Source organism: Dendropsophus ebraccatus, chromosome 1 (assembly GCF_027789765.1).
Source record: "Dendropsophus ebraccatus isolate aDenEbr1 chromosome 1, aDenEbr1.pat, whole genome shotgun sequence".
In the NCBI taxonomy this organism is placed as follows: domain Eukaryota; kingdom Metazoa; phylum Chordata; class Amphibia; order Anura; family Hylidae; genus Dendropsophus; species Dendropsophus ebraccatus.
In genome coordinates, this window is record NC_091454.1 from 3,369,197 (window position 1) to 3,386,132 (window position 16,936).

Sequence of the window (16,936 nt, forward strand, 5' to 3'; positions counted from 1 at the left end):
CCCTAGAACCCAGTGCGGAGATTATACATGGGGTCTCCAGAAGACAGCACAGAGCTTATACATGGGGTCTCCAGAAGACAGCATGGAGCTCATAGATGGGGTCTCCAGAACACAGCACAGAGCTCATACATGGGGTCTCCAGAACCCAGTGCGGAGATTATACATGGGGTCTCCAGAAGACACCACAGAGCTCATACATGGGGTCTCCAGAACACAGCACAGAGCTTATACATGGGGTCTCCAGAAGACAGCACAGAGCTTATACATGGGGTCTCCAGAACACAGCACAGAGCTTATACATGGGGTCCCTAGAACCCAGTGCGGAGATTATACATGGGGTCTCAAGAAGACAGCACAGAGCTTATACATGGGGTCCCCAGAAGACAGCATGGAGCTCATAGATGGGGTCTCCAGAACACAGCACAGAGCTCATACATGGGGTCTCCAGAAAACAGCACAGAGCTCATACATGGGGTCTCCAGAAGACAGCACAGAGCTCATACATGGGGTCCCCAGAAGTCAGCATGGAGCTCATACATGAGGTCTCCAGAAGACAGCACAGAGCTCATACATGGGGTCTCCAGAAGAAAGCACCGAGCTCATACATGGGGTCTCCAGAAGACAGCACGGAGCTCATACATGAGGTCTCCAGAAGACAGCACAGCGCTCATACATGGGGTCTCCAGAAGACACCACAGAGCTTATACATGGGGTCCCTAGAACCCAGTGCGGAGATTATACATGGGGTCCCTAGAACCCAGTGCGGAGATTATACATGGGGTCTCAAGAAGACAGCACGGAGCTCATACATGGGGTCTCAAGAAGACAGCAAAGAGCTTATACATGGGGTCTCCAGAACACAGCACGGAGCTCATACATGGGGTTTCCAGAAGACAGCACAGAGCTCATACATGGGGTCTCCAGAAGACAGCACAGAGCTCATACATGGGGTCTCCAGAAAACAGTACGGAGCTCATACATGGGGTCTCCAGAAGAAAGCACAGAGCTCATACATGGGGTCTCCAGAAGAAAGCACAGAGCTCATACATGGGGTCTCCAGAAGAAAGCACAGAGCTCATACATGGGGTCTCCAGAAGACAGCACGGAGCTCAAACATGGGGTCTCCAGAAGACAGCACAGAGCTCACAGTGGACTCCAGAACACAGTGCTGTGTAGGGAGGGTGGGGCGGGGGTCTCCAGAAGACAGTACAGAGCTCATACTGGAAAATCTGCAAACCACATTGCAGAGCTCATACATGGGGTCTCCAGAAGACAAGGTGGAGCTCATATGGGGGGCTCTCCAAAAGACAGCGCATAGCCTATACATGGGGTCTCCAGAAGACAGCGCAGAGCTCACAGGGGAATCCCCAGTCCACAGCAAAGAGCTTAGATGGGGGTCTCTCCAGAACACAGCAGATATTATATGGGGATCCCTCAAGAACACATCTGAAGCAATGAGATGACAGAGGCGAAACTGGTCCTGATAAATGATGGTGAGATCAGATACTACAGAGCGAGTGTCACTTTGTCACTTTAATGAATCTATTACAGTTATGTCATAAAATGGAATTAAGTAAAAGTGGCGTGGAGAGTGGGATGCTGGGCAGGACCGTGCGCGGTAGGGCAGGAACATGCGTGGTGGGACAGGAACATGAGCGGTGGGGCAGGAACATGTGTGGTGGGACAGGAACATGAGCGGTGGGGCAGGAACATGTGTAGTGGGACAGGAACATGAGAGGTGGGACAGGAACATGCGTGGTGGGACAGGAACATGAGCGGTGGGGCAGGAACATGCGTGGTGGGACAGGAACATGTGTGGTGGGGCAGGAACATGCGTGGTGGGACAGGAACATGAGCGGTGGGGCAGGAACATGTGTGGTGGGACAGGAACATGCGTGGTGGGACAGGAACATGTGTGGTGGGGCAGGAACATGCGTGGTGGGACAGGAACATGTGTGGTGGGGCAGGAACATGAGAGGTGGGACAGGAACATGTGTGGTGGGACAGGAACATGCGTGGTGGGACAGGAACATGTGTGGTGGGGCAGAAGGATGAGAGGTGGGGCAGGAACATGTGTGGTGGGACAGGAACATGAGCGGTGGGGCAGGAACATGTGTGGTGGGGCAGAAGGATGAGAGGTGGGGCAGGAACATGTGTGGTGGGACAGGAACATGAGCGGTGGGGCAGGAACATGTGTGGTGGGACAGGAACATGAGAGGTGGGACAGGAACATGAGCGGTGGGGCAGGAACATGTGTGGTGGGACAGGAACATGCGTGGTGGGACAGGAACATGTGTGGTGGGGCAGAAGGATGAGAGGTGGGGCAGGAACATGTGTGGTGGGACAGGAACATGCGTGGTGGGACAGGAACATGTGTGGTGGGGCAGAAGGATGAGAGGTGGGGCAGGAACATGTGTGGTGGGGCAGAAGGATGAGAGGTGGGGCAGGAACATGTGTGGAGGGGCAGGAACATGTGTGGAGGGGCAGGAACATGAGCGGTGGGGCAGGAACATGTGTGGTGGGACAGGAACATAAGCGGTGGGGCAGGAACATGTGTGGTGGGACAGGAACATGTGTGGTGGGACAGGAACATGTGTGGTGGGACAGGAACATGCGTGGTGGGACAGGAACATGTGTGGTGGGACAGGAACATGTGTGGTGGGGCAGAAGGATGAGAGGTGGGGCAGGAACATGTGTGGTGGGGCAGAAGGATGAGAGGTGGGGCAGGAACATGTGTGGAGGGGCAGGAACATGAGCGGTGGGGCAGGAACATGAGCGGTGGGGCAGGAACATGAGCGGTGGGGCAGGAACATGTGTGGTGGGACAGGAACATGAGAGGTGGGGCAGGAACATGTGTGGTGGGACAGGAACATGTGTGGTGGGGCAGGAACATGTGTGGTGGGGCAGGAACATGCGTGGTGGGACAGGAACATGTGTGGTGGGGCAGGAACATGCGTGGTGGGACAGGAACATGTGTGGTGGGGCAGGAACATGCGTGGTGGGACAGGAACATGAGAGGTGGGGCAGGAACATGTGTGGTGGGGCAGGAACATGCGTGGTGGGGCAGGAACATGAGAGGTGGGGCAGGAACATGAGCGGTGGGACAGGAACATGTGTGGTGGGGCAGGAACATGAGAGGTGGGGCAGGAACATGTGTGGTGGGACAGGAACATGTGTGGTGGGGCAGGAACATGCGTGGTGGGACAGGAACATGTGTGGTGGGGCAGAAGGATGAGAGGTGGGGCAGGAACATGTGTGGAGGGGCAGGAACATGTGTGGAGGGGCAGGAACATGTGTGGAGGGGCAGGAACATGAGAGGTGGGGCAGGAACATGTGTGGTGGGGCAGGAACATGTGTGGTGGGACAGGAACATGTGTGGTGGGGCAGGAACATGTGTGGTGGGGCAGGAACATGAGAGGTGGGGCAGGAACGTCAACGGAGGGGCAGGAAAGTGAGCGGTGGGTCAGGAACGTCCGTGACGGTCCGGACGCCAGCGACCTGATTACCGGGGATCGGCTTAAAGCAACATGACAAAATATTTAGTCTTCATGTGCAATTAATAAGGATGAGCGGAGCGTTGTGTGCTCGGCCGCTGATATGATTATCTCTTTATCTCCGCGCTCGGCTGATGATACAGAATAGATTATGGCGGATAAAGAGCAAATTTGTTTCACCGAGCAAAAGTCATGAAGTCTTCCAGGAGAGCGACCGACAAAAGAGCCATGGCTAATGTCTCCGAGGACGAGGGTCACATATAAATATATTTGGGTGTGGGGGGGGGGGTCCACGTATATATAAGCCTATGCAGAGAGTGTGTGTGTGTGTGTGGGGGGGGGGGGGGGGGGGTGTCAATTATAAATAAGCCTATGCAGAGAGTGTGTGTGTGGGGTCACTTATATATAAGCCTATGCAGAGTGTGTGTGTGTGGGGGGGGGGGGGGGGTCACTTATATATAAGCCTATGCAGAGTGTGTGTGTGTGTGTGTGTGGGGGTCACTTATATATAAGCCTATGCAGAGAGTGTGTGTGTGTGTGGGGGGGTCACTTATATATAAGCCTATGCAGAGTGTGTGTGTGTGTGTGGGGGGGGGGGGGGGGGGGTCACTTATATATAAGCCTATGCAGAGAGAGTGTGTGTGTGTGTGTGTGTGTGTGTGGGGTCATTTATATATAAGCCTATGCAGAGTGTGTGTGTGTGTGTGTGTGTGGGAGGGTCACTTATATATAAGTCTATGCAGAGAGAGTGTGTGTGTGTGTGTGTGTGTGTGTGGGGGGTCATTTATGTATAAGCCTATGCAGAGTGTGTGTGTGTGTGTGTGTGGGGGGGGGGGGGGGGACTTATATATAAGCCTATGCAGAGTGTGTGTGTGTGGGGTCACTTATATATAAGTCTATGCAGAGTGTGTGTGTGTGTGTGTGGGGTCACTAATATATAAGTCTATGGAGAGTGTGTGTGTGTGTGTGTGGGGGGGGGGGGGGTCCCTTATATATAAGCCTATGCAGAGAGTGTGTGTGGGGTCACTTATATATAAGTCTATGCAGAGAGAGAGTGTGTGTGTGTGTGTGTGTGGGGGGGGGGGGTCACTTATATATAAGTCTATGCAGAGTGTGTGTGTGTGGGGGGGGGTCACTTATATATAAGTCTATACAGAGTGTGTGTGTGGGGTCACGTATATATATATGTCTATGCAGAGTGTGTGTGTGTGTGGGGGGGGGGTGTCCACTTATTAAGTCTATGCAGAGTGTGTGTGTGTGGGGGTGGGAGGGGTCACTTATATATAAGCCTATGCAGTGTGTGTGTGTGTGTGTGTGTGTGTGTGTGGGAGGGTCACTTATATATAAGTCTATGCAGAGTGTGTGTGTGTGTGTGTGTGTGTGTGTGTGTGGGGTCACTAATATATAAGTCTATGGAGAGTGTGTGTGTGTGTGTGGGGGGGTCAAATATATATAAGTCTATGCAGAGTGTGTGTGTGTGTGTGTGTGTGTGGGGGTCACTTATATATAAGTCTATGCAGAGTGTGTGTGTGTGGGGGGGGTCACTTATATATAAGTCTATACAGAGTGTGTGTGTGGGGTCACGTATATATATATGTCTATGCAGAGTGTGTGTGTGTGTGGGGGGGGGGGTGTCCACTTATTAAGTCTATGCAGAGTGTGTGTGTGTGGGGGTGGGAGGGGTCACTTATATATAAGCCTATGCAGTGTGTGTGTGTGTGTGTGTGTGTGTGTGGGAGGGTCACTTATATATAAGTCTATGCAGAGTGTGTGTGTGTGTGTGTGTGTGTGTGTGTGTGGGGTCACTAATATATAAGTCTATGGAGAGTGTGTGTGTGTGTGTGGGGGGGTCAAATATATATAAGTCTATGCAGAGTGTGTGTGTGTGTGTGTGTGGGGGTCACTTATATATAAGTCTATGCAGAGTGTGTGTGTGTGTGTGTGTGTGGTCACTTATATATAAGTATATGCAGAGTGTGTGTGTGTGTGTGTGTGGTCACTTATATATAAGTATATGCAGAGTGTGTGTGTGTGTGTGTGTGGTCACTTATATATAAGTCTATGCAGAGTGTGTGTGTGTGTGTGTGGGGGGGGGGGGGGTCCACTTATATATAAGCCTATGCAGAGAGTGTGTGTGTGGGGTCACTTATATATAAGTCTATGCAGAGTGTGTGTGTGTGTGTGTGTGTGTGTGTGGGGTCACTTATATATAAGTCTATGCAGAGTGTGTGTGTGTGTGTGTGGGGGGGGGGTGTCACGTATATATAAGCCTATGAAGAGTGTGTGTGTGTGTGTGTGTGTGGGAGGGTCACTTATATATAAGTCTATGCAGAGTGTGTGTGTGTGTGTGTGGGGGGGGGTCAAATATATATAAGCCTATGCAGTGTGTGTGTGTGGGGTTACTTATATATAAGTCTATGCAGAGTGTGTGTGTGTGTGTGGGGTCACTTATATATAAGTCTATACAGAGTGTGTGTGTGTGGGGTCACTTATATATAAGTCTATACAGAGTGTGTGTGTGTGGGGTCACGTATATATATGTCTATGCAGAGTGTGTGTGTGTGTGTGTGTGTGGGGTCACGTATATATATGTCTATGCAGAGTGTGTGTGTGTGTGTGTGGGGGGGGGGGGTCACGTATATATAAGCCTATGCAGAGTGTGTGTGTGTGTGTGTGTGGGGTCACTTATATATAAGTCTATGCAGAGTGTGTGTGTGTGTGTGGGGGGTCACGTATATATATGTCTATGCAGAGTGTGTGTGTGGGGTCACGTATATATATGTCTATGCAGAGTGTGTGTGTGTGTGTGTGGGGTCACGTATATATATGTCTATGCAGAGTGTGTGTGTGTGGGGGGGGGGTGGCATTATATACAAGTCTATACAGTGTGTGTGTGGTCACTTATAGAGAAGTCTATACAGTGTGTGTGTGGGGGTCACTTATAGAGAAGTCTATACAGTGTGTGTGTGGTCACTTATAGAGAAGTCTATACAGTGTGTGTGTGGGGGTCACTTATAGAGAAGTCTATACAGTGTGTGTGTGGTCACTTATAGAGAAGTCTATACAGTGTGTGTGTGGTCACTTATAGAGAAGTCTATACAGTGTGTGTGTGGGGGTCACTTATAGAGAAGTCTATACAGTGTGTGTGTGGTCACTTATAGAGAAGTCTATACAGTGTGTGTGTGTGGTCACTTATAGAGAGGTCTATACAGTGTGTGTGTGGTCACTTATAGAGAAGTTTATACAGTGTGTGTGTGGTCACTTATAGAGAAGTCTAGACAGTGTGTGTGTGGGGGTCACTTATAGAGAAGAAGCCTATATAGTGTGTGTGTGTGTTTATGGGGGTCCCTTATATATGTTTATACGGTGTGTGTGTGTGGGTCCGTTACAGAGAAGTTTATATACACTAGGGGGTGGGGGGTATAGGCAGCATTTACACTTCAGATGCCAGTACCCCACACATTATACTGATGCCTGCTATCTCGGAGGAATAGACACAATCCCATAATGCACTGCAGGAGACGTGACCTCTACATCAGACAGGTGTACTGCAGCACCAGAGAGCTAGAATAGATCAGCGAAGATCAGCAGAACGGTGCCCAGTGTGGTCAGTGCACCAGGAGACACTTACTGCATCCGGCCTTATAGCTGAATCCAGGGGGGATGAGGAAGCCCTGCTGGGCGGCTGCTGCGGCCGCTAACGTCCTCTGGTCTGGGGGAAACACCGGGATCATCAGGGGGGGCAGCTGACCCTGGACCTGCAAAAGATAAGAGAAAGAGGTGTCATATATGTGCACGTACAGCATCTAGTATATAGTATACAGCATGTATACAGTGTACAGCATCCAGTACTATAGTATACAGCATCCAGTATATAGTGTACAGCATCCAGGAAATAGTATACAGCACGTACAGCATCCAGTACTATAGTATACAGCATCCAGTATATAGTGTACAGCATCCAGGATATAGTATACAGGATCCAGGATATAGTATACAGCACGTACAGCATCCAGTACTATAGTATACAGCATCCAGTATATAGTATACAGCACGTACAGCATCCAGTACTATAGTATACAGCATCCAGTATATAGTGTACAGCATCCAGTATATAGTATACAGCATCCAATATATAGTGTACAGCACGTACAGCATCCAGGATATAGTATACAGCATCCAGTATATAGTATACAGCACGTACAGCATCCAGTATATAGTATACAGCATCCAGTATATAGTGTACAGCATCCAGTATATAGTATACAGCACGTACAGCATCCAGTATATAGTGTACAGCATCCAGTATATAGTATACAGCATCCAGTAATTAGTGTACAGCATCCAGAATATAGTATACAGCATCCAGTATATAGTATACAGCACGTACAGCATCCAGTATATAGTATACAGCATCCAGTATATAGTATACAGCATCCAGTATATAGTATACAGCATCCAGTATATAGTGTACAGCATCCAGGATATAGTATACAGCATCCAGTATATAGTATACAGCATCCAGTATATAGTATACAGCATCCAGGATATAGTGTACAGCATCCAATATATAGTATACAGCATCCAGTATATAGTATACAGCACGTACAGCATCCAGTACTATAGTATACAGCATCCAGGATATAGTATACAGCATCCAGTATATAGTATACAGCATCCAATATATAGTGTACAGCATCCAGGATATAGTATACAGCACGTACAGCATCCAGTACTATAGTATACAGCATCCAGTATATAGTGTACAGCATCCAGTATATAGTATACAGCATCCAATATATAGTGTACAGCATCCAGTATATAGTATACAGCACGTACAGCATCCAGTAATTAGTGTACAGCATCCAGGATATAGTATACAGCATCCAGTATATAGTATACAGCACGTACAGCATCCAGTATATAGTATACAGCATCCAGTATATAGTATACAGCATCCAGTATATAGTATACAGCACGTACAGCATCCAGTATATAGTGTACAGCATCCAGTATATAGTATACAGCATCCAGTATATAGTATACAGCATATACAGCATCCAGTATATAGTGTACAGCATCCAGTATATAGTGTACAGCATCCAGTATATAGTATACAGCATGTACAGTATCCAGTATATAGTATACAGCATCCAGTATATAGTATACAGCATCCAGTATATAGTATACAGCATCCAGCATATAGTCTACAGCATATAGTATATAGTGTACAGCACCCAGTATATAGTATACAGCATGTACAGCATCCAGCATATATAGTGTACAGCATCCAGTATGTAGTATACAGCATCCAATATATAGTGTACAGCATCCAGTATACAGCATCCAGTATATAGTATACAGCACGTACAGCATCCAGTATATAGTATACAGCATCCAGGATATAGTGTACAGCATTCAGTATATAGTATACAGCATCCAGTATATAGTATACAGCATATACAGCATCCAGTATATAGTATACAGCATCCAGTATATAGTATACAGCATGTACAGCATCCAGTATATAGTGTACAGCATCCAGTATGTAGTATACAGCATCCAGTATATAGTGTACAGCATCCAGTATCCAGTATATAGTATACAGCATCCAGTATATAGTATACAGCACGTACAGCATCCAGTAGTGTACAGCATCCAGTATATAGTATACAGCATCCAATATATAGTGTACAGCATCCAGTATATAGTGTACAGCATCCAGTATATAGTATACAGCATCCAATATATAGTGTACAGCATCCAGTATATAGTATACAGCATGTACAGCATCCAGTATATAGTATACAGCATGTACAGCATCCAGTATATAGTATACAGCATCCAGTATATAGTGTACAGCATCCAGTATATAGTGTACAGCATCCAGGATATAGTATACAGCATCCAGGATATAGTGTACAGCATCCAGTATATAGTGTACAGCATCCAGTATATAGTGTACAGCATCCAGGATATAGTATACAGCATCCAGGATATAGTGTACAGCATCCAGTATATAGTGTACAGCATCCAGTATATAGTGTACAGCATCCAGTATATAGTGTACAGCTTCCAGTATATAGTGTACAGCATCCAGTATATAGTATACAGCTTCCAGTATATAGTGTACAGCATCCAGTATATAGTATACAGCTTCCAGTATATAGTGTACAGCATCTAGTATATAGTATACAGCATCCAGGATATAGTATACAGCATCCAGTATATAGTGTACAGCATCCAGTATATAGTATACAGCATGTACAGCATCCAGTACATAGTGTACAGCATCCAGTCTATAGTATACAGCATGTACAGCATCCAGTATATAGTGTACAGCATCCAGTATATAGTGTACAGCATCCAGTATATAGTGTACAGCATCCAGTATATAGTGTACAGTATCCAGTATATAGTATACAGCATCCAGTATATGGTGTACAGCATCCAGTATATAGTGTACAGCATCCAGTATATAGTATACAGCATGTACAGCACGTACAGCATCCAGTATATAGTATACAGCATCCAGTATATATTGTACAGCATCCAGTTTATAGTGTACAGCATCCAGTATATAGTGTACAGCATCCAGTATATAGTGTACAGTATCCAGTATATAGTATACAACATCCAGTATATAGTGTACAGCATCCAGTTTATAGTATACAGCACGTACAGCATCCAGTATATAGTGTACAGCATCCAGTATATAGTATACAGCATCCAGTATACAGTATACAGCACGTACAGCATCCAGTATATAGTATACAGCATCCAGTATATAGTATACAGCATCCAGTATATAGTATACAGCACGTACAGCATCCAGTATATAGTATACAGCATCCAGTATATAGTGTAAAGCATCCAGTATATAGTGTACAGCATCCAATATATAGTGTACAGCATCCAGTATATAGTATACAGCATCCAGTATACAGTATACAGCACGTACAGCATCCAGTATATAGTGTACAGCATCCAGTATATAGTATACAGCATCCAGTATATAGTATACAGCACGTACAGCATCCAGTATATAGTATACAGCATCCAGTATATAGTGTAAAGCATCCAGTATATAGTGTACAGCATCCAATATATAGTGTACAGCATCCAGTATATAGTATACAGCATCCAGTATATAGTGTACAGCATCCAGGATATAGTATACAGCATCCAGGATATAGTATACAGCATCCAATATATAGTGTACAGCATCCAGTATATAGTATACAGCATCCAGTATATAGTGTACAGCATCCAGTATATAGTATACAGCACGTACAGCATCCAGTATATAGTATACAGCATCCAGTATATAGTGTACAGCATTCAGTATATAGTATACAGCACGTACAGCATCCAGTATATAGTGTACAGCATCCAGTATATAGTATATAGCATCCAGTATATAGTATACAGCATCCAGTATATAGTATACAGCACGTACAGCATCCAGTATATAGGATACAGCATCCAGTATATAGTGTACAGCATTCAGTATATAGTATACAGCACGTACAGCATCCAGTATATAGTGTACAGCATCCAGTATATAGTATATAGCATCCAGTATATAGTATACAGCATCAAGTATATAGTGTACAGCATCCAGCATATAGTATACAGCACGTACAGCATCAAGTATATAGTGTACAGCATCCAGTATTTAGTGTACAGCATCTAGTATATAGTATACAGCATAAACAGCGTCCAGTATATAGTGTTCAGCATCCAGTATATAGTATACAGCATCCAGTATATAGTATACAGCATCCAGTATATAGTATACAGCACGTACAGCATCCAGTACTATAGTATACAGCATCCAGTATATAGTGTACAGCATCCAGTATATAGTGTACAGCATCCAGTATATAGTATACAGCATCCAGTATATAGTGTACAGCATCCAGTATATAGTGTACAGCATGTACAGCATCCAGTATATAGTATACAGCATGTACAGCATCCAGTATATAGTGTACAGCATCCAGTATACAGCACGTACAGCATCCAGTATATAGTATACAGCATCCAATATATAGTGTACAGCATCCAGTATATAGTGTACAGCATCCAGTATATAGTATACAGCATCCAGTATATAGTGTACAGCATCCAGTATATAGTGAACAGCATCCAGTATATAGTATACAGCATGTACAGCACCATCCAGTATATAGTGTACAGCACGTACAGTATATATCGGGTGTACATATCCTTCTGTATACAGTATATATCGGATGTATATATCCTCCTGTATACAGTATATATCGGGTGTATATATATCCTCCTGTATACAGTGTATATCGGGTGTATATATATCCTCCAGTATACAGTGTATATCGTGTGTATATATATCCTCCTGTATACAGTATATATCGGGTGTATATATATTCTCCTGTATACAGTATATATCGGATGTATATATCCTCCTGTATACAGTATATATTGGGTGTATATATATCCTCCTGTACACAGTATATTTTGGGTGTATATATATCCTCCTGTATACAGTGTATATCGGGTGTATATATATCTTCCTGTATACAGTGTATATCGGGTGTATATATATCCTCCTGTATACAGTAAATATCGGGTGTATATATATCCTCCTGTATACAGTATATATCGGATGTATATATCCTCCTGTATACAGTATATATCGGGTGTATATATATCCTCCTGTATACAGTATATATCGGGTGTATATATATTCTCCTGTATACAGTATATATCGGATGTATATATCCTCCTGTATACAGTATATATCGGGTGTATATATATCCTCCTGTATACAGTATCAATCGGGTGTATATATATCCTCCTGTATACGGTATATATTGGGTGTATATATCTTCCTGTATACGGTATATATGGGTGCAAATAGTGAACAGCTGGGGGACTCTTGCGTAGTTCCCATTCCGCAGGCGCCATGAAACTTTTAATGGTTTCCAAGGATAAAAGTGACTTTGCCAGGAGAAGCGTCTGCAGCGGCGTCCGGCACATCACTAATAGAGAGACAGATGGTTCCCGTCAGCGCCAGAGAGCAAAATAAATAAATAACCCGCCACTCCGCACTGCCAACCTGGATGTGCACTCACACCGCGACTGAGGACAGCAGGGAAACCATGACCGCAGCGTCCTTGTATTGTACATTCCCCACCATGTACTGTCCACACAGTGACATCCTGACCCCCACCATGTACTGTCCACACAGTGACATCCTGACCCCCACCATGTACTGTCCACACAGTGACATCCTGACCCCCACCATGTACTGTCCACACAGTGACATCCTGACCCCCACCATGTACTGTCCACACAGTGACATCCTGACCCACACCATGTACTGTCCAGACAGTGACATCCTGACCCCCACCATGTACTGTCCACACAGTGACATCCTGACCCCCACCATGTACTGTCCACACAGTGACATCCTGACCCCCGCCATGTACTGTCCACACAGTGACATCCTGACCCCCATCATGTACTGTCCACACAGTGACATCCTGACCCCCGCCATGTACTGTCCACACAGTGACATCCTGACTCCCGCCATGTACTGTCCACACAGTGACATCCTGACCCCCACCATGTACTGTCCACACAGTGACATCCTGACCCCCGCCATGTACTGTCCACACAGTGACATCCTGACCCCCATCATGTACTGTCCACACAGTGACATCCTGACCCCTTCCCGCCATGTATTGTCCACACAGTGACATCCTGACCCCCACCATGTACTGTCCACACAGTGACATCCTGACCCCCACCATGTACTGTCCACACAGTGACATCCTGACCCCTCCCCGCCATGTACTGTCCACACAGTGACATCCTGACCCCTCCCCGCCATGTACTGTCCACACAGTGACATCCTGACCCCTCCCCGCCATGTACTGTCCACACAGTGACATCCTGACCCCTCCCCGCCATGTACTGTCCACACAGTGACATCCTGACCCCCGCCATGTACTGTCCACACAGTGACATCCTGACCCCCACCATGTACTGTCCACACAGTGACATCCTGACCCCCTCCATGTACTGTCCACACAGTGACATCCTGACCCCCGCCATGTACTGTCCACACAGTGACATACTGACCCCCGCCATGTACTGTCCACACAGTGACATCCTGACCCCCGCCATGTACTGTCCACACAGTGACATCCTGACCCCTCCCCGCCATGTACTGTCCACACAGTGACATCCTGACCCCCGCCATGTACTGTCCACACAGTGACATCCTGACCCCTGCCATGTACTGTCCACACAGTGACATCACCGCTCTCCAGATATCAGATATATTATACAGCAGTGACATCACCGCTCTCCAGATATCAACTATATTATACACCAGTGACATCACTGCTCTCCAGATATCAGATATATTATACAGCAGTGACATCACCGCTCTCCAGATATCAGATATATTATACAGCAGTGACATCACCGCTCTCCAGATTTCAGATATATTATACAGCAGTGACATCACCGCTCTCCAGATATCAGATATATTATACAGCAGTGACATCACCGCTCTCCAGATATCAGCTATATTATACAGCAGTGACATCACCGCTCTCCAGATATATTATACAGCAGTGACATCACCGCTCTCCAGATATCAGATATATTATACAGCAGTGACATCACCGCTCTCCAGATATCAGCTATATTATACAGCAGTGACATCACCGCTCTCCAGATATATATTATACAGCAGTGACATCACCGCTCTCCAGATATCAGCTATATTATACAGCAGTGACATCACCGCTCTCCAGATATATTATACAGCAGTGACATCACCGCTCTCCAGATATATTATACAGCAGTGACATCACCGCTCTCCAGATATCAGATATATTATACAGCAGTGACATCACCGCTCTCCAGATATCAGCTATATTATACAGCAGTGACATCACCGCTCTCCAGATATATTATACAGCAGTGACATTACCGCTCTCTAGATATATTATACAGCAGTGACATTACCGCTCTCCAGATATATTATACAGCAGTGACATCACCGCTCTCCAGATATATTATACAGCAGTGACATCACCGCTCTCCAGATATCAGATATATTATACAGCAGTGACATCACCGCTCTCCAGATATCAGATATATTATACAGCAGTGACATCACCGCTCTCCAGATATCAGATATATTATACAGCAGTGACATCACCGCTCTCCAGATATCAGATATATTATACAGCAGTGACATCACCGCTCTCCAGATATCAGATATATTATACAGGAGGTGACATCACCGCTCTCCAGATATATTATACAGCAGTGACATCACCGCTCTCCAGATATCAGATATATTATACAGCAGTGACATCACCGCTCTCCAGATATCAGATATATTATACAGCAGTGACATCACCGCTCTCCAGATATATTATACAGCAGTGACATCACCGCTCTCCAGATATCAGATATATTATACAGCAGTGACATCACCGCTCTCCAGATAACAGCTATATTATACAGCAGTGACATCACCGCTCTCCAGATATATTATACAGCAGTGACATCACCGCTCTCCAGATATCAGCTATATTATACAGCAGTGACATCACCGCTCTCCAGATGTATTATACAGCAGTAACATCACCGCTCTCCAGATATATTATACAGCAGTGACATCACCGCTCTCCAGATATCAGATATATTATACAGCAGTGACATCACCGCTCTCCAGATATCAGATATATTATACAGCAGTGACATCACCGCTCTCCAGATATATTATACAGCAGTGACATCACCGCTCTCCAGATATCAGATATATTATACAGCAGTGACATCACCGCTCTCCAGATAACAGCTATATTATACAGCAGTGACATCACCGCTCTCCAGATGTATTATACAGCAGTAACATCACCGCTCTCCAGATATATTATACAGCAGTGACATCACCGCTCTCCAGATATCAGATATATTATACAGCAGTGACATCACCGCTCTCCAGATATCAGATATATTATACAGCAGTGACATCACCGCTCTCCAGATGTTTTATACAGCAGTGACATCACCGCTCTCCAGATATCAGCTATATTATACAGGAGGTGACATCACCGCTCTCCAGATATCAGATATATTATACAGGAGGTGACATCACCGCTCTCCAGATATCAGCTATATTATACAGCAGTGACATCACCGCTCTCCAGATATATATTATACAGCAGTGACATCACCGCTCTCCAGATATATTATACAGCAGTGACATCACCGCTCTCCAGATATATTATACAGCAGTGACATCACCGCTCTCCAGATATATTATACAGCAGTGACATCACCGCTCTCCAGATATATTATACAGCAGTGACGTAACCGCTCTCCAGATATCAAATATATTATACAGCAGTGACATCACCGCTCTCCAGATATCAGCTATATTATACAGCAGTGACATCACCGCTCTCCAGATATCAGATATATTATACAGCAGTGACATCACCGCTCTCCAGATATCAGATATATTATACAGCAGTGACATCACCGCTCTCCAGATATATTATACAGCAGTGACATCACCGCTCTCCAGATATCAGATATATTATACAGCAGTGACATCACCGCTCTCCAGATATCAGCTATATTATACAGCAGTGACATCTCCGCTCTCCAGATACCAGATATATTATACAGCAGTGACATCACCGCTCTCCAGATATATTATACAGCAGTGACATCACCGCTCTCCAGATATCAGATATATTATACAGCAGTGACATCACCGCTCTCCAGATATATTATACAGCAGTGACATCACCGCTCTCCAGATATCAGCTATATTATACAGCAGTGACATCACCGCTCTCCAGATATCAGCTATATTATACAGCAGTGACATCACCGCTCTCCAGATATATTATACAGCAGTGACATCACCGCTCTCCAGATATCAGATATATTATACAGGAGGTGACATCACCGCTCTCCAGATATCAGATATATTAAACAGCAGTGACATCACTGCTCTCCAGATATATTATACAGCAGTGACATCACCGCTCTCCAGATATCAGCTATATTATACAGCAGTGACATCACCGCTCTCCAGATATCAACTATATTATACAGCAGTGACATCACCGCTCTCCAGATATCAGCTATATTATACAGCAGTGACATCACCGCTCTCCAGATATCAGATATATTATACAGCAGTGACATCACCGCTCTCCAGATATCAGATATATTATACAGCAGTGACATCACCGCTCTCCAGATATATTATACAGCAGTGACATCACCGCTCTCCAGATATATTATACAGCAGTGACATCACCGCTCTCCAGATATCAGATATATTATACAGCAGTGACATCACCGCTCTCCAGATATCAGCTATATTATACAGCAGTGACATCTCCGCTCTCCAG

The 16,936-nt window shown here is 45.4% G+C and overlaps 1 protein-coding gene across 5 annotated transcripts in view; it reads right to left on the reverse strand.

Moving 5' to 3' along the window:
* SOX5 (SRY-box transcription factor 5) overlaps positions 1 to 16,936 on the reverse strand; it is a 269,761-nt gene that overhangs the window by 53,103 nt on the left and 199,722 nt on the right. For all 5 annotated transcript variants that reach the window (XM_069963898.1, XM_069963910.1, XM_069963904.1 and 2 more), the window contains one exon: positions 7,126 to 7,252. In XM_069963898.1, the coding sequence (XP_069819999.1) occupies positions 7,126 to 7,252 (127 nt within the window). The remainder of the gene's footprint in view (positions 1 to 7,125; positions 7,253 to 16,936) is intronic.